This window comes from Giraffa tippelskirchi, chromosome 7 (assembly GCF_054371585.1).
Source record: "Giraffa tippelskirchi isolate mGirTip1 chromosome 7, T2T-mGirTip1v1.2.pri, whole genome shotgun sequence".
In the NCBI taxonomy this organism is placed as follows: Eukaryota; Metazoa; Chordata; class Mammalia; order Artiodactyla; family Giraffidae; genus Giraffa; species Giraffa tippelskirchi.
This window is the reverse complement of record NC_137281.1, coordinates 120210148-120236854: the sequence shown is the minus strand read 5'-3', so window position 1 is coordinate 120236854 and position 26707 is coordinate 120210148. Positions and strand designations below refer to the sequence as shown.

General features: G+C 39.6%; 2 protein-coding genes across 14 annotated transcripts in view; one reads left to right on the top strand and one right to left on the bottom strand.

Moving 5' to 3' along the window:
• The window catches only part of DMXL2 (Dmx like 2), a 150011-nt gene extending 126884 nt beyond the window's left edge, over nt 1-23127 (bottom strand). For all 9 annotated transcript variants that reach the window (XR_014059101.1, XR_014059102.1, XR_014059100.1 and 6 more), the window contains exon 1: nt 22796-23127. Coding sequence is in view for 6 of the 9 variants with exons in the window: in XM_081508231.1 (XP_081364357.1) it covers nt 22796-22882 (87 nt within the window). In the remaining 3 variants the exon portion in view is untranslated. The remainder of the gene's footprint in view (nt 1-22795) is intronic.
• Nucleotides 22398-26707, top strand: part of SCG3 (secretogranin III) — a 79745-nt gene continuing 75435 nt past the window's right edge. For 2 of the 5 annotated variants that reach the window (XM_081508274.1, XM_081508269.1), the window contains exon 1: nt 22416-22602. The gene's annotated coding sequence lies outside the window, so the exon portion shown is untranslated. Of the gene's footprint in view, nt 22860-26707 lie in introns of all 5 variants that reach the window. The other 3 variants (XM_081508270.1, XM_081508273.1, XM_081508272.1) reach the window with 3 other exon arrangements.

The following is a 26707-nucleotide window of genomic DNA, read 5'->3' as shown; positions in this document are numbered from 1 at the left end:
ATGTAGCAGGTAGTCACAGGCAGTAAAGCCAACAAGACTTTGCACACAAACACCAGGGCAGTCCCTGGGATCCTCATGTAAGCCAGGTTTAATGGATCCAACACAGAGAGAGACTGAGATATTATGAGAGCCACAGAGCCCAACAGAGACAAAGGAACCAGGCCCCAGAGATGACGAGCTTCCTGATATCCGAGGCCCAGATGTACTATGCACGCCTTGTGTTACAAGATTCTTGGAAGAGTTATCTTGTTGACTGAAAAAAAAAAAAAATACACAACCTAAAAGTTCAGAATTATATTTTATTTGATGGACTTTCTGAGGACCTCAAGGCTGGGAGGCAGCCTCTCAGATAGCTCTGAGGGACTGCTCTGAAGTAGTAAGGGAGAAATTAGGATATTTAGGAGTTTTGCAACAAAGACCAGGTAGTCAGAACATTAAAAGATCACTGTTAACTAAAGAAAACCAGACATCCCAAGTTAATGAATTGAGCACTTTTCTATGTACAGGAAGATGAAAGAGTGGGCTCATTGAAAGCATAGCTTGATATGCACCTTAGCTACCTAGGACCAGTATCCCTTTCTTTCCCATCCTGAGTCCCCTGGCGGTTCACCTTTGGGGGTGGCTGCAGTGGCTGAGGATTGGCTGCAGGCAGCCCAGTCATCTCTGCCCTGTGTTCCCAAGCTGCAACATCCTTTGTTTACTGATATGGCAGGCAACAGTTTCCATTCATTTATTCAGTCTTCTACTCTTCTTCTATATTCTCACAATTCCCCATTACTTAGGTAATTTGTGTCTTGACTTGTTCCATTTAACTCTGAACAAGTATTTACAGCAAGATGACTGTTGGGGATTCAAGTCAACAAATGTCTACTGAGCAGTTAGTGTGGACCAGGCACTCAAGGCATAATGTGATGGAAAACAGGCAGGGTCTCTCTATCATATAAGTTTACATTTTGCCAGGGAAAGAGAGAGGTGGATGATAAGTTTTTGTTTTTATATTTCTTAATTTACAAAGAAGGCTTCAGATTCTCATTAAAAATCATGGACAAAAAAACAAAATACATCTATATTCACTTACTCAGAAAACTCCACTAAGCCAATCTTTTTCAAAATTTAAAGGTGTACATAAAACAAATAGACATCACAAAGAATAAACTTAAATGAACATGTGTGTAACCATCACTTAAAAAAGACAGTATTTCCAGCAGTCCAAAAGACCACATGTCCCTTCAAAAGTACATTTCTCTCCTGCAAGCAGAGTAGCATTACCCTGACTTTTTTGGGAAACCACTTCCTTGCTTTGCTCTGTAGCTTTTCTACTTATGCATGCATGCCTAAATAATATGGTTTAGTTTTGCCAGTTCGCTGAATTTTGTGTACATGAAAGCATAATGCATGTATTCTTTTATCTTGCTCTCTTCAGGAATATCTGGTCAGAGGTAAATTCAGGATACATGTAGCTGTGATTCATTCACTTTCATTACTTATTAATATTACCTTTTATGTACCACAATGTATCCATTCTAAGTCCCTGAACAGCTTGCATATTAAAAACCATGCTGCTCTAAAAAACATATAAACCAGAATGCTGCTCTGAACATTTTTGGAGCAATATCCTGCATATTAAATGTTTTTCCCTAAAATATATATACAGAAGAGGAACTGATAGATCATAGAGTATATGTATCTTAGATTTTGGTATATAATAATAAAACATTTTCCAAAGTAGCTGTATGAAATAATATTCTCACTATCAAAGTAAAAGAATTTCCATTTCTGGATATTCTTGCCATCATCAGACAAGTCAAATTAATCTTTTGCAAATGTGGTAGGTATACAATGGTATTTCATGATTTCAAATTGCATTTCTGATAACTATAGAGGAAAATTCCCTTTTTGTATGCTTGTAATTCATCTAGATTTCCTCTTTTTTGTGAAATACCTGGTCAAGACTTTTATCTACTTCCTAAAAGTTCTCGGTTCTTTTCTTATTGATTTGTAGGTATTTTTATATTCTGGATACTAAACCTTTGTTAAATATATGTGATGCAGTTATCTTTTCCAAATCCATGGGCTGCATTTTCAGATCCTCATAATTAGATTCCAGTTATGCATTTTGGGCAGAAACAGCATAGACATGTGGCCACTTTCTCACAGCATTTTACTAAGAAGCACATTCATCTATCTGTCCCATCTCCGGTGATGTTAACTTCGATCAGTTGATAAAGGTGGTATCTGCAAAGTTTCTCCTCTATAAAAGTATTACTTTTCCTTTGTAATTAATAAGTATCTTGCAGGAAGATATTTTGAGGTTATATGACTATCTAACCTCAAAATATCTTCCTACAAGATACTTCCTGCAAGCATCCCTTGGATGCTTGATTCTTGCCTAGTCATTTATTACTATTAAATATGATGGCTATCTAATAGTAGTTTTCTAATTCCATCATTTCATTATTTATTAGTTGACTTTCTTCTATAAGGAAGAGTTTTCTTTTTTTGGCCATGCTGAGCAGCTTATGGGATTTTAGTACCCTAACTAGGAATCAAACCTAGGCACTTGGCAGCATGGAGTCTTAACTACTGAATCGCCAGGGAATTCCTCTTATTTTTTTTAATTGAAGCGCAGTTAAAGTGTAGCTGATTTACAAAACTGTGTTAGTTTCTGGTGTACAGCAAAGTGATTCAGTTATACATATATATATTCTTCTTCATATTCTTTTCCATTAAAGTTTATTACAAGATATTGAATATAGTTACCTGTGCTATACAGTAGGACATTGCTATTTACCTGTTTCATATATAGCAGTGCTGCTGCTGCTGCTAAGTTGCTTCAGTCATGTCTGACTCTGTGCGACCCCACAGACAGCAGCCCACCAGGCTCCCCCATCCCTGGGATTCTCCAGGCAAGAACACTGGAGTGGGTTGCCATTTCCTTCTCCAATGCATGAAAGTGAAAAGTGAAAGTAAAGTCGCTCAGTTGTGTCCAACTCTTAGCGACCCCATGGATTGCAGCCCACCAGGCTCCGTCCATGGGATTTTTCCAGGCAAGAGTACTGGAGTGGGTTGCCATTGCCTTCTCCAATATAGTAGTGTGTATATGTTAACTCCAAATTCCTAATTTATCCCTTCCCCTTGAGTTTTCTTAATGATTTTTGCACTTTTTATATTAAAGACCATGGATTCTTACCTCATTCAAAGGGTGATAATCTACTACCATCACTTATTTTCATATTCCAGTTGTCCCAGACTTGGCCAGTAGGAATCCCTCAACCTAGCCCTGCGTTCTTTTGACATATTCTTACCATTCTTTGAACAATTCCTTACTTTCTGGCATAAGAGATTCCAGGTTCTATCTAGGCTTATCATCCAACCTAGAATCAGATGTTTCTCCAATGCTGTTTCCTTTTAGTGGAAAATGGCATTTAGAAACCAAGATCTTGATGCCAGTCGTTTCTGCTACTGGAGTACCAACTGCATCTAGGCCCCTCTCAGCTGACAGACTAGGAAACAGATATGTCTGTGTGTACACATGCTGACATTCATAAATGCATGTGTGTATATATGTAGACACCCACATACATTTTCAACTCTCTATTGAAAGGTTTAGAAGCAACAACATCCAGGACATATATACATTCCCACCATATCTATATGTCTCTATACCTATACATCATTGCTCTCTCCCTCTGTTGCTCTCTAAATATATATAAATATATGCACAAATTTACACATTATAAACACATAACATACACATATAGGGATACATACATATATATATGAGGTCCCACCGACACCTCTAACCAGATTATATCCACCACAGGTTTCATTCTAGCCTTCCTACATTACATATTTTTAACTCCCATCTTCAATAATGAGAAATCTGGTTCATATCATAAATAAATTTATTTATATACAATTGTATATTTGGTGTTTTGTTTAAGAAATGTTTTGAAGCTTGAAGGTCATGAATAAATTTATAGAAAATCAAGCCTTCTAAAAGCTTTATTGTTCTGTCTTTCATACTAGATCTGTAACCTACCTGGAGTTCACTTTTGTGTATGGGGTGAGATAGAGGCCAAGTTTCTTTTTTTCCCTATATAAATAAGAAAATATCCCAGTACTACTGACTGAGACGATCAACCATTCTATACTATTGTACCATGTCATCTTTGACATAAATCAAGCATCAGCTGGCAATTCCCTGGTGGTCCATTGGTTAAGACTCTGAGCTTCCACTGCACGGGGGCACAGGTTTGATTCCCAACAGGGGAACTAAGACCCCACATGTCACACAGCATGGTCCAAAAAAAAAAAAAAGCATCAAGGAATGTGTGAGTCTGTTTCTGGTGCTCTTGTTACTTTGGTATATTTTTAGGCCACCAACACCACACTACCTTAATGACTACAACTTTATAAATTTGGGGCTGGCAGAAGTCCTCTCATCTTAAGAAAGACTTCTCTATTCTAGGTCCTATCTGTTTTCATAAAATTTAGAATCATTCCAACAAATTTCACAAATCCTCTTAAATTTTTGGCTGGGAATACATCAAAGTTGTAAATCAGCTTGGAAATAATTGATACCCTTACAGTACTAATTCTCCCAGTCCATACACATGATATCTACCTCCTGTTATTTAGGTTTCTCAATAAAGTCTTATTAGATTCTGCCCATAGAAATCTTCTATATGTGTTATTCAATTTATTGCTGATCTTTGATATTTTCTGATGATATGAAAAATAGTATCATAGTTTCAGGTCCAAGAAAGGACGACAGTATGTCTCTCCCACTGAATACAGCTATGAAAACATGGACAAAATGCATGGAATAAATATTTTAAAACTCTGAAAAGTAAATGACAGCAGGTAAACTAGAAAAGAACAAAATTTGAAATTTACTGTACTAGCAGAGAGTTTAAAGTTAGGATGAAACCAGAACACACACACAAAAAAAGAGCTCCAGGAGCAGCAACTTACTTTTGGCTCAAGAAGTAGGAAAAGAGACTCTCAATTTTCCAAGAGAGGGAGAGAAAATTCCCCATTTATTTTGTTCTTTTCTCCATTTTCTCATATACCAGCCCCCAAGCAATCTCAGAGCTGCAACAGGAGGAGCTATAATCCCACAAGACTCGGGGAAATCCCTGGTACTTTTTTCCTTTCTCTGTCCTACTGCTACTTGGCACTGAACACAAATACAGTCACGGGAAGCACAGAGCAGGGTAACTAGACTCTCAACTTTCCAGCCAGAGAACCACCAAGGGGAGCCCTAGCAAACCAGAAAGTATCAGAGAAATCACAAAAAGGGAAGAGCTCGGAAGAACGATCCAATGAACATTTTTATAAATTTCTTGGCTCATCCCTGGGCAGCACATGCATAGATCATACCTAAAACAGTAGAATAAACACCCTGGGGATCTGAACTACCGGCAAGACCACTGCCCAGGTCTTCCTGTATACTGGCCACTTGTTGCAGATACACAGGTTATCTTCAAACAGCACTGCAAGGCCCTTGCTAATGGAACTCACACTGAAACTACAACCTATAGGAGGCTGGTCAGACCTTTTGGCATGAACCCAAATAAACTGACTGCCTGCTGAATTAACATCCTCCACAGAATTTACACAAAACCTAAATACTGTGTCTCATAACACAATATTTCAAATAGCCCAGGTTCAATGCAAAATTACTCAGCATACAAACAGTTGTGAAAATCTCATGCGGGAAATGACAATCAACAGACATACATTTTGAAATTATCACACACTGATGTTAAAGTGGCTACTATAAAAATGGTCATAGAAATATGAATATCCTCAGACCAGTAATATAAGCTTCCATCTTAATCAATTAGAAAAAGAAGAGCAAAACAAATTCAAGGCATGCAGCAGTCAGGAAATAATAAAGATAAAAGGAAAAATCGATGAACAGGAAATTGTTTCCTGTGACAACAGGAAAACAATATATATTATGAACAAAATAAAAATCTACTTCTTTGAAAGGATCATGAGAGACTATTACAAACAACTATATGCCAATAAAATGGACAACCTGGAAGAAATGGACAGATTTTCAGAAAAGTTCAACCATCCAAGACTGAACCAGGAAGAAACAGAAATTATGAACAAGCCAATTACAAGCACTGAAATCAAAACAGTGATCAAAAATCTTCCAAAAAACAAAAGCTCATGGCCAGATGGCCTCACAGGTGAATTCTATCAAACATTTAGAGAAGAGCTAATGCCTATCCTTTGGAAACTCTTTCAAAAACTTGTGTAAGAAGAAATACTTTCAAACTCATTCTACGAAGCCACCATCACCCTGATACCAAAACCAGACAAAGACATCACACACAAAAAAGAAAATTACAAGTCAATATCACTGATGAACATACACATAAAAATCCTCAACAAAATACTAACATACAAAATTCAGTAAGTCATTAAAAAGACCATACACTATGATTAGGCTTCCCTTATACTTCAGTTGGTAAAGAATCCACCTGCGATCCAGGAGACCCCAGTTCAATTCCTGGGTCAGGAAGATCTGCTGGAGAAGGGATAGGCTACCTACTCCAGTATTCTTGGGCTTCCCTTGTGGCTCAGCTGGTAAAGAATCTGCCTGCAGTGTGGGAGAACTGGGTTGGATCCCTGGATTGGGAAGATCCCCTGGAGAAGGGCAAGGCTACCCACTCCAGTATTCTGGCCTGGAGAATTCCATGGATTGTATAGTCCATGGGGTTGCAGAATCAGACACAATTGGGTGACTTTCTTCTACGCTATGATCTAGTTGAGTTTATCCCTGGGATGCAAGGATTCTTCAATATAAGCAAATCAATCAGTGTGATACACCATATTAACAAACTTTAAGATAAAAACCATATGATAATCAACAGATGCAGAAAAGGCTTTTGACAAAATTCAGCATCCATTATGATAAAAACTCATCAAAAAAATGGGCAGAGAAGGACTCTACCTCAACATAATAAATGTATGATAAATCTACAGCAAACATTATTCTCAATGGTGAAAAACTGAAAACATTCCTTCTAAGATCAGGAACGAGACAAGGGTATCCATTCCTGCCAGTATTATTCAACACAGTTTTGGAGGTCCTAGCTATGGCAATCAGAGAAGAAAAACAAAAGGAATCCAGATTGGAAAAGAAGAAGTAAAACTCTCACTGTTTGCAGATGACATGGTATCATACATAGAAAAGCTTAAAGATACTACTAGAGCTAATCAGTGAATACAGTAAAGTTGCAGGAATCAAAATCAGTACACAGAAATCACTTGCATACTACACATTAACAACAAAAAAATCAGAAGGAGAAATTAAGGACTCAATCCCATTTACTACTGCAACAAAAAGAATAATATGCATAGGAATAAATCTACCTAAGCCTTTGACTGTGTGGATCACAATAAACTGTGGAAAATTCTGAAAGAGATGGGAATACCAGACCACCTGACCTGCCTCTTGAGAAACCTGTATGCAGGTCAGGAAGCAACAGTTAGAATTGGACATGGAACAACAGATTGGCTCCAAATAGGAAAAGGAGTACATCAAGGCTGTATATTGTCACCCAGCTTATTTAACTTATATGCAGAGTACATCATGAGAAACGCTGGGCTGAAGGAAGCACAAGCTGGAATCAAGATTGCCGAGAGAAATATCAATAACCTCATATATGCAGATGACACCACCCTTATGGCAGAAAATGAAGAAAAGCTAAAGAGCCTCTTGATGAAAGTGAAAGAGGAGAGTGAAAAAGTTGGCTTAAAGCTCAACGTTCAGAAAACTAAGATCATGGCACCCGGTCCCATCACTTCATGGTAAATAGATGGGGAAACAGTGGAAACAGTAGCTGACTTTATTTTTTGGGGCTTCAAAATCACTGCAGATAGTGACTGCAGCAATGAAATGAAAAGATGCTTACTCCTTGGAAGGAAAGTTATGACCAACCTAGACAGCATATTAAAAAGCAGAGACATTACTTTGCCAACATAGGTCCATCTAGTCAAGGCTATGGTTTTTCCAGTGGTCATGTATGGATGTGAGAGTTGGACTATAAAGAAAGCTGAGCGCTGAAGAATTGATGCTTTTGAACTGTGGTGTTAGAGAAGACTCTTGAGAGTCCCTTGGACTGCAAGGAGATCCAACCAGTCCATCCTAAAGGAGATCAGTCCTGGGTGTTCATTGGAAGGACTGATGCTGAAACTGAAACTCCAATACTTTGGCCACCTGATGCCAAGAGCTGACTCATTTGAAAAGACCCTGATGCTGGGAAAGATTGAGGGCAGGAGGAGAAGCGGACCACACAGAATGAGATGGTTAGATGGCATCACCGACTCAATGGACATGGGTTTGGGTGGACTCTGGGAGTTGGTGATGGATAGGGAGGCCTGGCGTGCTGTGGTTCATGGGGTCGCAAAGAGTTGGACGTGACTGAGTGACTGAACTGAACTTAAGGAGACAAAAGAGCTGCATACAGAAAACTGTAAGACACTGATTAAAAAAATCAAAGACAACATAAACAGATGGAGAGATATTCCATGTTCCTGGGTTAGAAGAATTAATATTGTGAAAATGGCTATACTACCAAATGCAATCTACAGATTCAATGCAATCCCTATCAAATTACCAGTGTCACTTTTCACAGAACTAGAAGCAAAACTTTCACAACTCGTATGGAAATACAAAATACAAAAGACCCCATATAGTCAAAGCAATCTTGAGAAAGAATAGAGCTGGAGGAATCAACCTTCCTGACTTCAGACTATACTACAAAGCTACAGTCATGAAGACAGTATGGTACTAGCATAAAAACAGAAATATAGATCAATGATACAAGATAGAAAGCCAAAAGATTAACCCACACACCTATGGGCACCTTATGTTTGACAAGGAGGCAAGAATATACAATGGGAAAAAGACAATCTCTTTAATAAGAAATGCTGGGGAAACTGGACAGCTACATGTAAAAGAATGAAATTAAAACACTTCCTAACACAATACACAAAGATAAACTCAAAATAGGTTAAAGACCTAAATGTAAGACAAAAAAACTACATAAAAGTCTTAAGAGGAAAACATAGGCAGAACACTCCATGACTTAAATCACAGCAAGATCCTCTATGACCCACCTCCTAGTGTAATGAAAATAAAATAAAAAATAAACAAGTGGAACCTAATTAAACTTAAAAGCTTTTGCACAGCAAAGAAACTATAAATAAGGTGAAAAGACAACCCTCAGAATAAGAGAAAATAAAAGCAAATGAAACAACTGACAAAGGATTAATTTCCAAAATATACAAGCAGCTCTTATAACTCAATACCAGAAAAAGAGTCAAATCCAAAAGTGAGCAAAAGATCTAAACAGACATTTCTCCAAAGAAGACATACAGATGGCTAAAAAAACACATGAAAAGATGCTCAACATCGCTCATTATTAAAGAAATGCAAATCGAAACTGCAATATCACCTCACACCCAGTCAGAATGGCCATTATCAGAAAAAGAAAGAGAAAAAAAATCTACAAACAATAAATGCTGGAGAGGGTGTAGAGAAAGGGGAACCCTCTTACACTGTTGGTGGGAATGTATATTGATACAGTCACTACGAACATTATGGAGAAGAAAACATTATGCAGATTCCTTAAAAAACTAGGAATAACTACCATATGACCTAATAATCCCACTACTGGGCATATACCCTAAGAAAACCATAAATGAAAAAGACACACATTCCCCAGTGTTCACTGCAGCACTATTTACTATAGCTAGGACACAGAAGCAACCCAGATGTCCATCAACAGATGACTGGATAAAGAAGCTGTGGTATATATACAATGGAATATTACTCAGCCATAAAAAGGAATGCATTTGAGTCAGTGCTAATGAGACGGATGAACCTAGAGCCTATTATATAGAGTGAAGTAAGTCAGAAAGAGAAAAACAAATATCGTATTTTAATGCATATATATGTAATCTAGAAAGACAGTACTGATGAACTTATTTGCAGGGAAGCAATGGAGATGCAGACATAACGAACAGACTTATGGATACAGGGCCGGGGGGACGAACGGAGAGGATAGCATGGAAACATATACACTACCATATGTAAGATAGATGGCCAATGGGAATTTGCTGTATGATTGAGGGAACTCAAATGAGGCTCTTTGACAACCCAGAGGGATGGAGTAGGAAGTGGGAGGGAGACTCAAGAGGGAGGGGACATATGTATACCTATGGTGATTCATGCTGATGTATGACAGAAATCAACACAATATTGTAAAGCAATTATCCTTCAATTTAGAATAAATTATTTTTAAAAATACAGTTCTTTGAAAAAGTTCAATTAAACTTATAAACCTCTAGAAGTATACACAGAAAAGGAGAAGACACAAATTACAAATATCAAGAATAAAAGAAAGAATATCAGTACTAATCTTGCAAACATTAAAAAGATGAGATACTATAAACAACTCTACACACATAAACCTAACAGTGAAAAAGAAGAAAAAGACTAATTCCTCCAAAATGAGAAACTACAAAGACACACCCAAGATGAATTAATTACCTTAACAGTTCTTTAACTGTTAAAGAACTTACAGAATGATACCAATTCTACCTGATCCCTGATAGAAAATAGAAAAGGAAGAAACACTTACAAACTCATTTTAAAAACCAGCATTACAATGATACCAAAACTAAACAAAAACAATATGAGGGGAAAAGACAATGGGTCAAGAATGAACATAGTTGCAAAAACACTCAACAGAATATTAGCAAATCAAATCCAGTCCTATATAAAAGAGATAATGCACACCATAACCAAGTGGGATTTATATCAGCAATACAAAGCTAATTCAATTTGCAAAATATCACAATGTAACTTATCACACTAACAGCTTAAAGAAAACATCACATGACCATATCAATGAAAGAAATTTGATGATATTCAAGATGTCTTCATGACAAAAACTTTCAGCAAAAAAGGAACTTTTTTTTCAATCCTATAATGCACATACAAAAAACAAAATCTAGGACTAGCCACTGCAGTAAGTACAATAGAGCAAATTAGATATTACTTAAGATAGGATTAGCAAATGGATTTAGAAAAAACCAATTAGATTTCTGAAAACAATGAAAATACAGTAGAGATAGTTTTAGACATAGAACTAAAAGTCTAATATATGTTTAATATATTAGTCTCATGAGGGCAATGGGGCAGAAACAATATTCAATGAGCTATTAGCTGAAAAATTTCCAGATTTGATGAAACATATCAATTCACAGGTTCAAAAATCTCAAAAGTCCCAAAGAAGATTAAAAAACAAAAAGGCACACTTAGACACAACACAGTTAAACTCCAGAAAGACAAGAAAAATCTTAAAAGCAGTTAGAAGGGAAAAAAAGCAAAATTACAACTTCCAAAGGAGCAACAGGCTGGCAGCTAACTTCTCAACACAAACAGTGGGGGCATGAAGACAAAGGAGTGACATCTTCAAGATGCTAAAAAGAAAATATTGCCATCCTCAACCTAGCAAAAATGTCTTTCAAGAATGAAACACAAAACCTAAAGTCAATAGAAGGGAGGAAATAATAAAACTCAGAGAGGAAATAAATAAAATAGAGATTAAAAAAATAGAAAAGTCAATAATGCCAAGATCTGATTTTCAGAAAAGATAAACAAAAATAGACCTCTGGCCAGGCTTACCAAGAAGAAAAGAGAGAGGAGCCAAATAAACAAAATGAAAAATGAAGAAGGTGAAATAGCAACCAAAATCACATAAATACAAAATACCATAAGAAAATATTATTAACAGCTAAATGCCAAAAAAAAAAAAGTACAACCAAGAAGAAATGGACAAGTTTCTAGAAACATATAGCCTGCCAAAACTGAATCAAGAAGAAACATAATTTGAATCCTCCCAGACAATATTATAAAGCTACAGTAATCAAACACTGTGGTATTGGCACAGAAACAGCCATATACATCAATGGAACAGAACAGAGCCCAGAAATAAACTGACACACCTACCATCAATTCATCATCAACAAAGGAGGCAAGAATACACAATGCAGAAGAGTCTCTTCAGAAAATATAACAATATTTTTGTAGATTATACTACATTGAAAATTATTACAAGATAAATGGCTATAATTCCCTGTGCTTTACAATATATCCCTGCTGCTTACCTGTTCTATTGGGTTGCCCAAAAAGTTCATTTGGTTTTTGAAACAACCCAAACAAACTTTTTGGGCAAGCCAATATATATAGCACTCTGTATTTCTTAATCCCGTTTTCCTAGTTTTCCCCTCCCCTCTTACCTCTCCCCTTTGGTAACCACTAGTTTATTTTCTATATCTGAGTCTGCTTCTGTTTTCATTTTTGCATATCATTTGTTAATGTTATTTTTTAGATTCCACATGTAAGTAACATCATGAAGTGTTTGTCTTTATCTGACTCACTTCACTAAACAAGGGGCTTCCCAAGTGGCTCAGTGGTAAAGAATACACCTGCCAAGCAGGAGACATGGGTTCCATCCCTGGGTCAGGAAAAATCCCCTGGAGAAGGAAATGGCAACCCACTCCAGTATTCTTGCCTGGGAAATCCTATAGACAGAGGAGACTGGCAGGCTATAGCCCAGGGCGTCACAAAAGAGTTTGGAACACAACTAGCAACTAAACATCAACAACCCTAAGCATAATATTCATAGGTTCATCCACACTGCTGCAGATGGTGGAATTTCACTCTCTTTATGGCTGAATACTATTTTATTGTGTGTGTATATATATATATATACAAACACACATACCCCACATCTTCTTTATCCATTTGTCTATTGATGGACATTTAGGTTGCTTCCATATCCCAGCTATAATATAAATAAACATCAGGGTGAAGGTGTCTTTTCAATTTAGTCTTTCCATTTTTTTTGGATATATACTCAGGCATGGAACTGTATGATAGTTTAAGTTTTCTGAAGAACTTCCAGACTGTTTTCCATAGTAGCCACACCACCATTACATTTCTACCAAGAGTGTACAAGGGTTTCTTTTTTTCTACATCCTTTCCAACATTTATTATTTGTAGACTTTTTGATGACAGCCATTCTGATAGGTGTCAGATGACACTTCACTGCTGTTCTAATTTGCAGTTCTCTGATAAAAGAAAATGCTCAGCATTGATAATTATGCGCCTGTTAGCCTTCTTTGGAAGGTATGTCTTCTTTGGGAAAAACAAAAAACATCTACTCAGGTCTTCTGCTCATTTTTTTTTATTGGGTTTATTTTTTTTAACCTATATATTTTGGACATTAATCCCTTATCAGTCATATCATTTGCAAATATTTTTCATTACATAGGATGTCTTTTCCTTTGTTTATGATTTCCTTTGCTATGCAACAGCTTTTAAGTTTAATTAGATCCCATCTGCTTACTGGTTCCAATCTTAATCCCACCACAGGTTTTGCTGTGTGGCTTTGACTAAATTCTTTAATTCTGAGACTCAAAATTCCTATACCAGATCTAAATTGTAAAACGTTTCATTTCATATACCACTTTAACATACAAGATGAATATTAATCCTTTCATTTCAAACAAAATTGTTTCTATATATCAACCACATACAACTGGCACTATTAAATATTGCCAGAAAGAAGAACTATTGTTCAACTACTTTAGCAATTTTACTAGCTTATAACAATACACACCAACAGTATACAACAGTGCATTTTTAATAGCTGGTTTGCCTTAGAGACTATGCACAATGCTTAAGCACTCAAATATCTTTTCAATCAAAGATAACCAGGAAGTTAGGCTAAACAAAATTCTACTGGGAAAAGGAAAATCTCCTTCTCACTTTCTATATTTCATCATTGTTTGCACTGTTGAGTTTTTAACACTAGATACCATATTAATAATATTAAAACAAAAAATCGAGTTCTTAATGATTTTTGTTTGCTTTTGGTTTTAATGGCCAAACTGGGCTTTTGATTATATAAAATTTTTTCAGCATAAAATGATAGCCATGTTTTAAATGTTCCATGAGTGTATTTATTAGCACATTCTTTTTTCTTATTTTGGCAGTGCCCCAAGGCTTTCCCCAACCAGGTAAAAGCATGGAGTCCTAACCACTGGACCGCCAGGGAATTCCCAACATTCTTAAAATTACTTTCCAAAGAAAACCTTGTTTCTAATCAGAAATACTGCTTTGGCTGAGTTCCGTTTACCACCACATGGGGCAACCACCTCAATCATGTTTTTGTTGGACTCCTCAATTTTCAATCTCAGGCCCCACCCCACCTCAGCTATTGTTTAAAACCTGTAACTTAAAATACAGAATCCCTACAGTCCAGGCATTAGGTTAATTTCTAATTTTTTAGGTATTAGAGTATTTTAAAAAGACTGCTGTGGGAGCAGCACAGGTGATAAGTGGGCAGATTCTGGATGCATTTTGAAGAATAGCCAACCAAAACTGCCAACATTAGGTCTGGGGTGGAAATGAAAGAAAAGATTCCAAGGGAACTGGGGGAGGAAAAAAGGTAAGGTAGTCATTTACTGATTTAGAGGAGGTTGAAGGAGGAGAATATTATCAGATAGCTATTATATTCAAGAGGGAGATGTCAAAGAAACAGCTAGTTACAGCAATCTGGAATCAGGCTGAGAAGTACTTAAAGGAAGTAAAGGAAAACCAGGAGAGGAAAATGAAGAAACTATTTCAAAGAAGAATAAAAAGCAATTTTATAGGACAGCAAAAGATAAACTGTTAAAGCAATACCCTTGAGTAGATAAGAGGGGACGGGACCTAGGATATTAACCAGGGTTTCTCATAATGGCAGCAGCATTGACAATTTAGGCTAATTCTTCAGGGGGTGGGGGGGGACTGTCATGCAAATCATAGGATATTGATCAGGATCTCTGGCATCTTCCCACTAGATGCTAGTCCTTCCCCCACAACCTTATCAACAACCCGTCTCCAGATACTGCCAAATGCCTTACGTGGGGTAAAATCACTTCCAATTTAAGATCATTGGTACCAATAGAGGAACTGGTCTTTGCTGGAAACACTGACAATTTATCCATATAAAAGATGCTATGATTAGAGTACATGATAATAATTTGAATATCTCCTTCTGATTAGATCCTCTTAAGTAGAGACATAGTCAAGGCCAGAGAAAACATGAGGAGGCTGCTGGCATATCACAAAACCAAAGTCATTACTCCTAGAAAAATATCAGCCTTATTATTACTGAACTGTAGCTACCATATAAGCTATCTGTGTCTCTGAATACAGACTGAGCCAAAACTTCTTATTTTGCGGGGGGGGAAGGGGGGGGGTCTATGCTCCCTTGCATAATGCCCAAATAGTCTCAGGTTTCCTAGGTTTCTTCTAAAACCGCAGAATAAAACATGACTTAGTATGAATTAAATTATTATTCCTGAAAGTGTCCAATTTTTAGAGGAATACCCCTAAAGGAACATATATCCAATGATAATCTAAGAGGATGTCATTTATTCCTTCAAATCACCACACCAAATTATCATGTACCATGTTTAAAGAAGCCTGGTTCTATCCAGTGACCCCTTTATACTGAGTGACTTCTCCATCAAAAAGATGTAAGCTAACCATATTTTTTTGTGTTTAGGATGGAGGGAAAGGGGAGCATTAAAGGAGCCCTTAGCAATCATAACATGAGAAAGACTGAGAATAAAAGCACAGTCAATTGGTTTCCTGTGTTATATATCAAGTGCCAGGGTTACGTGGGCTATAGTCACACCACCTGTGTAGCCTGCACCTGCTTCCTCAATAACAGGTCCTAATATATCATGAATTAGCGTTTCAGAGCAAAAATACAATGAAAAAAGATTCTACAAACTCAAAAAGATTGAAAACCCTGAAACTTCTCATAATATTAAAGTATTTGTTTTCCAAACTTGTTTAAAAAATAAGCCACAAGTTAGTAGCCCCTTACTGAATCTGAATTACAGACATACTCTGGTAGTATCCCCTTTTAAACACTGCTTTTCATTCTATCATAGAATGAAATTAAATTGGTCAGGCATGATTTGTTTTTCCACTGCGCCTTTGAGGTTGTAACTCAACATCCTATACTCTTTTTGATGATTAAATATTGAGACTGATTTGTTCTAAGCGTCTCAAGATCCAAGTTTAAAAAGATATTAAAATTTTTTATTGAAGTATTTACATATTTACAGTGCTATGCTAGTTTCCAATGTGCAGCAACCTGACTCAGGTACACACATGTATGCATTCCTTTTCAGATTCTTTTCCCTTGTAGATTACTGTAAGATGCTGAATACAGTTCCCTGTGTTATACAGTAGGCCCTTGTAGTTTACCTATTTTATATATAGTAGTGTGTATATGTTAACCCAAACTCCTCATTTTTCTCCCCCACCCCCACTATCCCCTTTGATAACCATGTTTGTTTTTTATATGAATCTATTCCTGTTTTGTAAGTAAGTTCATTCATATCATCTTTTAAGATAATTTCTAAAGTCATCCTTTAAATACCCAAAAAGCTAAGAACAGAAAGTAAAGGAGTAAATCTATCTAGCGGGATAGAGATCCTGAACATCATCACCCTGGCCCCATCTCTCACTCCACACTGCACTCTGACAGTACCATGGACCAGATACTGAGCATACAATTATAAACAAGAGCCTCCTTCTCAACTGTGAGCCCAAAGAAGACCCACTACTTCACAAAGGCTCTGTATGGCTTAATCTCTGAGCCAGAATGGAGGTCCAGGTTCCCCGACAGTGAAGTGTGACCAACAGTCTAGTACATACATACAAGTGGACAGGCACTGTACACAGACTCCAGACCCACAGCCTCACCACAGTTACTTTATGTTTCTGGTTCCATTTCCTCTTTGCCCCTTGGCAATCTCTAGAGAGGTCCATATAATGCCATCCAAGGTCTGAATACTTAGAACCTAATTTAAGAACCTCATTCTACAGAGGATAAACTTAAAAAAGTTTCAGTGATTTAATCAAGAGTCCTATGAGCCGTTGGTCTCTGACCTCCCATTTCTGGGGAGGCACTAGTTGAGGCTGTACCCGAGTTTCAGGGTAGCTGCTAAGAGTCTTCTCTAAAAGGCATGCTAATTAACAATCTACACGGGGACATTAAGTAAAAACTTATAGAACCCCATATTCACCTAAAGGCTAACAATGAATACAAGGCCACAAACTCTGAAAGGTATCAATTTAAATACACAAGAAGCTATTCTCCCAGAACAAATGGGCCAATTTGTCTTGGAAAACAAGTCCACTCAAAATTCTTGACTTGTGTCTTTCCCTTTATTCTCAGCATAGGTAAAGTCCTTAACAGCTGTTGATAACCAGTTAGTATAGCAGCAGTTTTTCTGTCCAACTCCCTAGTTCCCCTGGCCAAAAGTGATCTCTTCTTCCTCTGAATTCCTGCAAGAATTTAAATACCTCACAATACCACACAGCTGTCCTGCTGTGGTGAAGTATATGTCTTAATTCCCCTAATAGATTACCAGGTTCTTACACTTTTTTAATAAACTCCCTGAAATCAGGACTATGTTCTGTTCTGTTTTTTTAAATCTCCACAGAGCCACACACATCCATGTGTTCAACAAATATCTGTTAAATGTATAAACAAGCTGATTATTTTCAAAGTTTGGTGTTGCTGTAATTCTAGGACTAGAATACTATTATGCTACAGTAGAATTAAAATCTATCTAAATGTCCAAAAAAAAGGTCATATAATATTATCTTCTAACTTTTAAATAAAGGTTTTCATTCATTTAATTACTAGAAAAAAACAATAATAAAAGTCAAGAATGTCAGAAAATACATTTTCCTAAAAAGCTATAGGTAAAGGACTTCCCTGGTGGTCCAGTGGTTAAGAATCTGCCTGCCAATGCATAGGACATGGGTTCAATCCCTGACCCAGAAGATCGCACATGCTGCGGGGCAACTAAGCCCAAATGCCACATCTACTGAGCCCATGCACCTAGAACCCATGAGCCTCAACTACTGAAGCCCTTACACTCTTGAAAAGAAGCCCATGCTCACAACTAGAGAAAGCATGCAGGCAGCAACAAAGACCCAGAGCAGCCAAGAAATTTAAAAAGCCACAGTAATGTTTGCAAATCCTATTTCTCAAAATTCTAACTGAATTTCCTATTTAATAAAGAAGTCTTGTTTTGTTTTTTTAAGTCCTGTGTTTGTTTTGTAACCACTTTTGTGAAAGAACAGTCACCCAATAATGCATCCTTTGGGCTTCCCAGGTGGTTCAGTGGTAAAGAATCCGCCTGCCAAAGCAGGAGACATGGGTTCAATCCATGGGTTGGGAAAGATCTTCTTGAGGCAGAAATGGCAACCCATTCCAGAATTCTTGCTTGGGAAATCCTAGGGGCAAAGGAGCCTGGCAGTCTGCAGTCCATGGTGTTGCAAAAGAGTCAGACACAACTGAGCAACTAAACAAGTACATCCTTTATATTGTACCACTCCTTGACTTCACTGCTCTGGGTCTTTATTGCTGCCCACATGCTTTGTCTAGTTGTTCTGAGTATGGGCTCAGCAGCTGTGGCTCATGGGTTCTAGGTGCATGGGCTCAGTAGTTGTGGCACACGAACTTAGTTACACGCAGTATGTGGGATCTTTCTGGGCCAGGGATTGAACCCATGTCCCATGCACTGCATTTGTTGTTCTGCCATCCAGAAACACCTAACACCACTCTCTGTCTTTCAAAGTATCTTCCAAAAAACCTTTTCTTGTCTTCCCAACTACATGTGATCGCTTTCATCTGCTTTATATTGTAATTATGTACATCATTTTTATCTCTGCCAGTATAAGTTCCCTGAGGCCAGAAATGGCTAATTTTTTAAAATATTTTTCAGTGTGTTGAATTCATATCAAAATGGAGTAAATAACATCAACATCCCCTATATGTCTGAAAATATAGACTATACCCCTTAAGTGAAAAAATATTTTAGTATTAATAATCATCATGTACCATTATTATTTTAACTAATATTCTAATGCTTCAGTTCAGTTCAGTCACTCAGGCGTGTCCGACTCTTTGCAACCCCATGGACCACAGCATGCCAGGCCTCCCTGTCCATCACCAACTCCCAGAGTTTACTCAAACTCATGTCCATTGAGTCGGTGATGCCATCCAACCATCTCATCCTCTGTCATCCCGTTCTCCTCCCACTTTCAATCTTTCCCAGCATCAGGGTCTTTTCCAATGAGTCAGCTCTTCACATCAGGTGGCCAAAGTATTGGAGTTTCAGCTTCAATATCAGTCCTTCCAATGAACACCCAGGACTGATTTCCTTTAGGATGGACTGGTTGGATCTACTTGTAGTTCAAGGGACTCGCAAGAGTTTTCTCCAACACCACAGTTCAAAAGCATCAATTCTTCAGCGCTCAGCTTTCTTTATAGTCCAACTCTCACATCCATACATGACTACTGGAAAAACCATAGCCTTGACTAAACTTACAGAAAAGTAAAATTAAAAAACTAGGGACTATTTTCAGAGAGTAATAAACAACATAAATAAGGAGAAATTTACACTATCTGCTGCATTAAGCCTTAAACATCCACCAACCTACCTATCTATAAGAAGGTAGTTGGAAATGTCTTGACGGCATAATAAAAGTACAACAAAGCTCATACATGGTAGAAAATCAACCCTGAACTATCTGGGACCTGACTTATTGCAAGATAACAATATTTCCAGGACTCAGAACTTATATTGAAAAGAAAAGAACGATTTAAAGGTGGCATTTATGTAAGTGTATTTATAAAATTACAATGGAATGTTTTAAAAAACTGTCAAAACACAAGTCAAAAGCATCACAGTCCACATGCCAGCACTAAAAGTACACTCATCACTGGGACTGTCTACTACAAACTGCACCACCATGTCAACAGAGCAGAGATCATGCCCTGACAACACAGCCACCACACATAGTGCAATATATACAGATGACTGTTTTTCAATTACAATGTCATGAACACATCAAAATTCTTTTACAACTCTTTTTCAAAAATGTTGTGTGTAGACTCTGAAATAATTGATCTGCCCAATTTTGGAAAAGGCCCTCAGATTACTACCGGCTAGCTCCAAGACAGTATTTCCTTCTACACTGGCCACGTCTAGGCCTTCCACATAAACACACCCTTCAGAGCAAGCACTCTGACAGGAAAGAAACATACTACAGAAAAAAAGCCCACCAGATGAGAAGTCACAAGACTTCCATTACAGCCCTGGCTGGTCCCCTTTTTAGTCACCTGACTCAGAACTAGAGCTGTTTCATCTGATTCCCGTACAAATCAAATGGCAGACTAACATAAAGGAGGTTTTTTGTTTTTTTTTTCATTTTTTAATTTTTTTAATTTCATTTTTCCCTGTACTAGCACTGGCATTGAAATAACTGGTAGCTGATTCCTGAGTACTTGAAAACAGCTTGTTCTCATTTTTTTCAAGCAACTCTGTTCTTCACAGAGCCCAAAAGGTCATTTCTAGTTCAAGGCAAAATTATAGCTGGATCAGTGCATTCAAAACCAAGATATTAAAATGAGATGGTATACAACAAGAGTGTAAATTCCAAAAGACCAGTGTCACAGGCAGCCATCCTAAATCAGGTAAATTGTGAGTCATTATTTGGGAAAACAAAAAGGATTCTCTTGTTGCAACATAAAAATGCAGGCTGGAGTAAGAAGATTAGTATGTTTGTAGCAGAGGGGCCGAGATAAAGTGTATATACACACACTCAAATATAACGTCAAAGACGGCAGAAGAATATCTGACAAGTTTAAATTTCACAATACAGCTATCAGGAACAACTAAGTATTATTGAGCCAAGAATGATAGGGTAAAACGATATCTGAAGATTATTATACCAGCAGTTGTGTGGAGGATGAACTGAAGTGATCAGACATGTCAGGAAAACCAGTTTTGAAATCCTTAATATTAAGTAATACAAATAAGGTTCTACAATAAGCTAAGGACATGAAAGGGGGTAAATCTAATAGTCACTGCAGAGAGTCAGCTAGACTTGGTAACAGACTAATGAGGGAGGAGGAAAAAGATTTGAAAATGATTTCCAAGGACACGGTCATGGGCTGCCTACAGCATAACCACACCTGTGCAGCATTAACTGGCTTTTCCTGACTGCACCTGAACCTGTTTAGCCCTATATACCAGCCTCACAATAAGACACCGCTCTACTCTAGATAGAAACTAAAAACTACCACCACCATAATAGTATAGAGATACCCCATAAGCCAAGATTTCAGATTGGTTTCTTGATGGAGAAAGCCTGCTCTTCTAACCCTGGGGAACTTTCTCTCCAGCTACAAAACTAGGGGAGAAGGAAATATCTTCTACATCCCCCAAACTGTCTACACACTTAAAGCCTAAGTTCAACACCATATGGATCTTTTAGGTCACCAGTACACAAAACACAGATGACAACATTGACAGGGATAGCTAAAACAATATAGTCAGGCAAATTATATTTTCTAATGGTTCATTCTAAACTGGTACAAAGCCAAGTTGATTATATTTACAATTAAAGTGCCCAAAAGGCAATATTATGGGGTTATCTCTAATGCATCACAATGATAGATAATTTCTGCTCCAGAATGCACTGTGCTACATAATGATTCTGCAGTTTTGCAGGAGCTTTTCTTATTTCTGCAGCTTTAAAACCATGCTTCTGGAAAGCAGACAAAGTGTTTCCCTTGTCTCAAAAGCACACCATTATACTATTTCCAATTTTACCAAGCAGAATGGTTATTAATAAAATGTGTATTTAGTCGAGGTCTCATCGTCTACATTTCGTTCTGAAGAGGACGAATTTAATACAAAAAAAACTCATATTAATCCATGGGAGTCTCTCTACGGGTAAAAGAAGCTCCAGGGCTTGGTTTGAATTGGCTATACTAACAACATCCCATTCTTAAAGGGACTAATTCAGCCATGCTCCTTGAGAAGCATGTCTATTTCACCCAGATTTTTAACAGGTTCCAACACATTACTGTTTACATACACTTTAACCTCACAAACAGAAACACTGTGATAAAATTTTCACATTGCCTTATCTTATAAACAAACAAACCAGCCTACCTGGCAAACGGATTAAAATATTATCTAGGGAGGTTACCAAACTGTGATCTCGTGATAAATAATAGCTCTCCAGGCCTCTGTCACTCTAATTATTCCATTCTAAATTTCTCGGGGGCAGAGAATGAATTTTTCCATTTTCGTGTGGGAATTAAGATTCTGCAGATCTGGAGGCAGAGGGTCGGGTTTAAAGCCACCGGCTCCAGCGGCTCCTCGCTGCCCTAACACCGCGAGCAGGGGGAGCCAGTTGCAGCATCGTCTCCACGCGCCGAGACAGACCGAGTCTCTGCGCCTCCAAGAGCAGGTGCGAAACGGACGCTCTGGGCTTTCAGCGGTTTCACCTTCGTCCACCGCAGACCCGAGGGCCATCCCAGGCGAGGAACCTTCTAGTCCAGTCACCCCCAGGGGCCCGCTTGCTGAGGACGGACAGTACGGTGGATTCCTAAACCTTCCCCCAGACGGGTAATTTCCTTCAACAGTCGCAGGACTCACAGTCCCACGGCCCGCCCCCCTCAACGGGGGTGCAAAGAGGACGCGGGCGGGGCCCCCCAACACTTCGCAGCCTACCGAGGAGGCGTGGGCTCGGGACAAGGTGTTTCGGCCCCCGCGTCGAGCCCGCGGCCTCTTCCCCTCAGACTCCCGGACTACCACTCACCGTGAAAGGAACATCCTCGACGCTGCCCACGGAGTAGCAGTTGTCTCCAGGGTTGACAGCTCCGGTGAGGACCTGATGCAGATGCATCTCCGGAGACCCGGCTGATGAGGCGAACGCGCGAGGAGCGCAAAGAGCCCTGCTCCCGTCTCTCCTCCGGCCGCGACAGAGCTTCCCGCTCCGCCTCTCTCGGGACCCACCCCGCTGCGGCTCTGGCTTAAGGCCTCGTCCCCCCTTCGTCTTCCCCCCACGTCGTCCCAGCCATAGGAGCTCCTCGGCCACCACCACCACCGCCGCCGCCGCCGCCGCCGCCGCCCGGATCGCCGCTCGGCTGCGGAAATGCCCGGATGCTCCCACAGCCTGCTGCACCGGCGCACAAATGCGGGAGGAGAGCAAGTGTGCGGGAGGGGGAGGGGTAAGGGGTGAGGGAGAACGCGAGCCGGGCGCGTGCTGGAAGAGACGCTCCGCCCGAGGGAGGTGGGCGGCGCGCGCGTCCACCCTTAGGGCAGCGCCGGACGAGGGGAAGAGTAAACCCCTCCTTCCGCTGCTAAGCCCTCAGCAGGGTCCTTCTCCTCACGCCCCGCTTGTGCGCGTGCGCGCGCAGAGGTTTCCAGGGCAATAGCGCGCGCCTCGCGGACCCCTGTCCCGGGATTGCGCGCGCAGACGTGCGGGAGTTCCCTTGGAGCCTCCGGGTTGCGGCCGCTGGGGGCGGTCGCCGGGGTGGCCGGGGTGGCCGCGGGGCGGGGCGGAGGCCGCTCCTGGCCACGGCCCAATCCCTCTCCGCAGACGCACCGCTGTTGTGTGTTTCGTTCTCTGAGTCTTTAATCCATTACCAAGCACACTGCATGATGGTCAGTGCAGTTGACCTCAGGAGGACACCCATCACCAGGAAATTTCACCTCTGTAAATCTTAAATCCCTTAGTGCTTTCTAAAAGTACGGTGCATTAGATATTTTATTTGATGTAAACAGTAAAAATATCTTGCAACTGTGTAGAGAAGCCATCTAACAGCAAATTATTTTGTTCCCCCTTTTCGTCACGAGTTTGTTCTAGACCATCGAAAGGGGCCCCCTGGAATGAGTGACTCCTCTAGACTCTTTTTTTTCATGCGTGATGTCATGGATTCCCTGATTTTTCTAGACTGTCCGCTAAACTTTGATACGGGGATCAGATCCCTGCCCCAGTTTAATTCGTCACAAGGTTTTCAGCCTATACTGTGTGTGATTTAAGTCACTGACGCAAGGAAGTAGAAGGGACCAAGATACAATTATAAAACCAAGCAGAACGCCAAAAGTGTTAGGATTGAGACACAAAAGTCTATGCACCACAGAAGAAGAAGAGGATGGGTGTTAGGAAGAGGCTGACATAAACGCTGCCTTCAAATAGAGAAAATAACCTGAGCTAAGGCTGAGAAGTGTCAAGTGACAGGCTGTGCCAACGTAAGAAGACATAAGAAATGAAGTTGCGATCCCTGGGTGGGGAAGATCCCCTGGAGGAGAAAATGGCAACCCACTCCAGTATTTTTGACAAAAGAATCCCATGGACAGAGGAGCCGGTGGGCTACAGTCCACAGGGTCGGAAGGAGTCAGACACGACTGAAGCGACCTAACAGCCGGCAGGTTAGAAGAACAAAGATTAATGTTTAAGTCTGAAGATATATAGGGTGGGGAAAAGGAATGGTAATTAACATGAGATGGATACCTCCAAGAGGTTGGTAGCTTGTGGCCAGCCTGAACATGTGGAGTCCTGAATGTTCCACTAAAAAGCTTAGATTTTAGATTTCAATCTGCCTGCTGTGTGTGTGGCTGGGGGTGGGGGGAGGGGGCGGGGAATGTGTGCGTGCTCAGTCGAGTTATACTCTGCGACCACGGACTGTAACCCGCCAGACTCCTCTGTCCGTGGGATTTTCTCAGCAAGAATACTGGAGTGGGTTGCCATTTCCTTCTCCAGAGGATCTTCCCGACCCAGAGATGAACCTTGTCTCCTACATTGGCAGGCGGATTGTTTACCGCTGAACCACCTGGGAATCGCATGGGGGTGGGGATGGGGGTGTCCATCAAATGCTTCAAATGCAGAAATGTACACACCTCTGCTTCTTTAGGAAGGTGACTTTGTTATCACTGTCAGCATAATTAGAAGTTTGGGGAAGACTTCAGGCAAAAACCTGGCCAGAATTGGTAATCTGTTTAGTGAAAGGAGTCAAAAGATAATTCCCAGTGACCTAAGGCCTTTTTATTTTCATTTTCATTTAATGGCGTAACAGTCACCCAAACTAGAAACTGCAAGCTAATTTCACTCCCATTCTCTCTCTTGTCCATACCCAAGGATCACTTTTCCGGGTCCCTAATTCATGCCCTTCATCATCCCTGCTGCCCTTTACCTCATCATTTCTCAAGTAATTACTCTAAAAGCCTCCTAACTGGTTTGACTGCCTTTCATCTCCTTGCTCTCCAATCCATCCACAGCTCTGCAGCCTGAGAAAACTTTTTAAGGGAAAAATTCCTCTGCTTAAAATCTCCACTTTCTACAACTTCTGCCTAATCTTCCTATTTTATCTCAGGCTGTTCTCTCACACCCACTATGCTCCAGCCCCACAGAGCTATTTGCTGTGTCTGGGGCATACTGGGTTCTCTTAAGCTTCTGGGTTCATGCTCTTTACTTTCTCCTTCCCCTTGTTGATGTGACAAAACAGAACTTAAAAGTCGGTTACTCAAAACCTTTCTTGTCTATTTCCAAACACCTTGAGGCTTCTTCCTCTTGAAACACAGACCTCACATACCGATCTCAGTCTTGGTTTGTGTCTGTTTCTTCTACTAGAGTTGTAGATACTTCAAGTCAGGATCAGTATCTTATTTTCTCTATGTTCTTGATGCATGAGTCATAGTACTCTATTTTTGCTGAAATACAAGCATTTAAAGTGAATAAGATAACCCAATTTTTCCTGAAAAATTTATGGGGTAAAAAGTACCTTTCAGGGGCTTTGAGAATCCACCTGCCAATGCAAGGGACACAGGTTCAATCCCTGCTCCAGGAAGATCCCACATGTGCCACAACTACTGAGTCAGAGCTTTAGAGACTGTGCTCCACAACAAGAGAAGCCACTGCAATGAGAAGCCCGTGCACCACAATGAGAGAGTAGCCCCTGCTCTCTGCAACTAGAGAAAGCCCCTGCACAGCAACAAAGACCCAACACAGCCAAAAATCAATAAATCAATCAATCTTTGAAGTGAAAAAAATAAAATAAAATGCTTAAATACAAAGATCAGTCACGCCTACTATAATTCTAGATAAAGTATTAATAATGATTGAAAGAAAAGTATTTGTCAGTATACATGGGATTTCCCTGATAGCTCAGTTGGTAAAGCATCCACCTGCAATGCAGAAGACCCAAGTTCAATTCTTGGGTAAAGAAGTTTCACTGTTGAAGAGCTAGGCTACCCACTCCAGTATTCTGGCCTGGAGAATTCCATGGACTGTATAGTTCATGGGGTCACAAAGAGTGGGACACAACTGAGTGACTTTCACTTTACTTCAGTATACATGTATTTATTTGTGTGAATGTAAAAGTGTTTAAATGATTTTCAGTGGTTTGTGGAAGTATAACATACTCGTGTTAATAAAGTATACCATGTACAGTATGTTGGGTTCCAGGAAATCACAGGTTCTGTATGTTTAACCGTATATTACTAACCATGAATAAGTGTTGTTTTTGTTGTTTAGTCTCTAAATCATATCCAACTATTGCAGCCCCATGGACTGTGGCCCACCAGGCTCCTCTGTCCATGGGATTTCCCAGGCAAGAATACTGGAGTGGGTTGTCATTTCCTTCTCCAGGGGATCTTCCTGACCCAGGGATCACATCCGCGTTTCCTGAATTGCAGGCAGATTCTTTACCGCTGAGCCACTAGGGAAGCC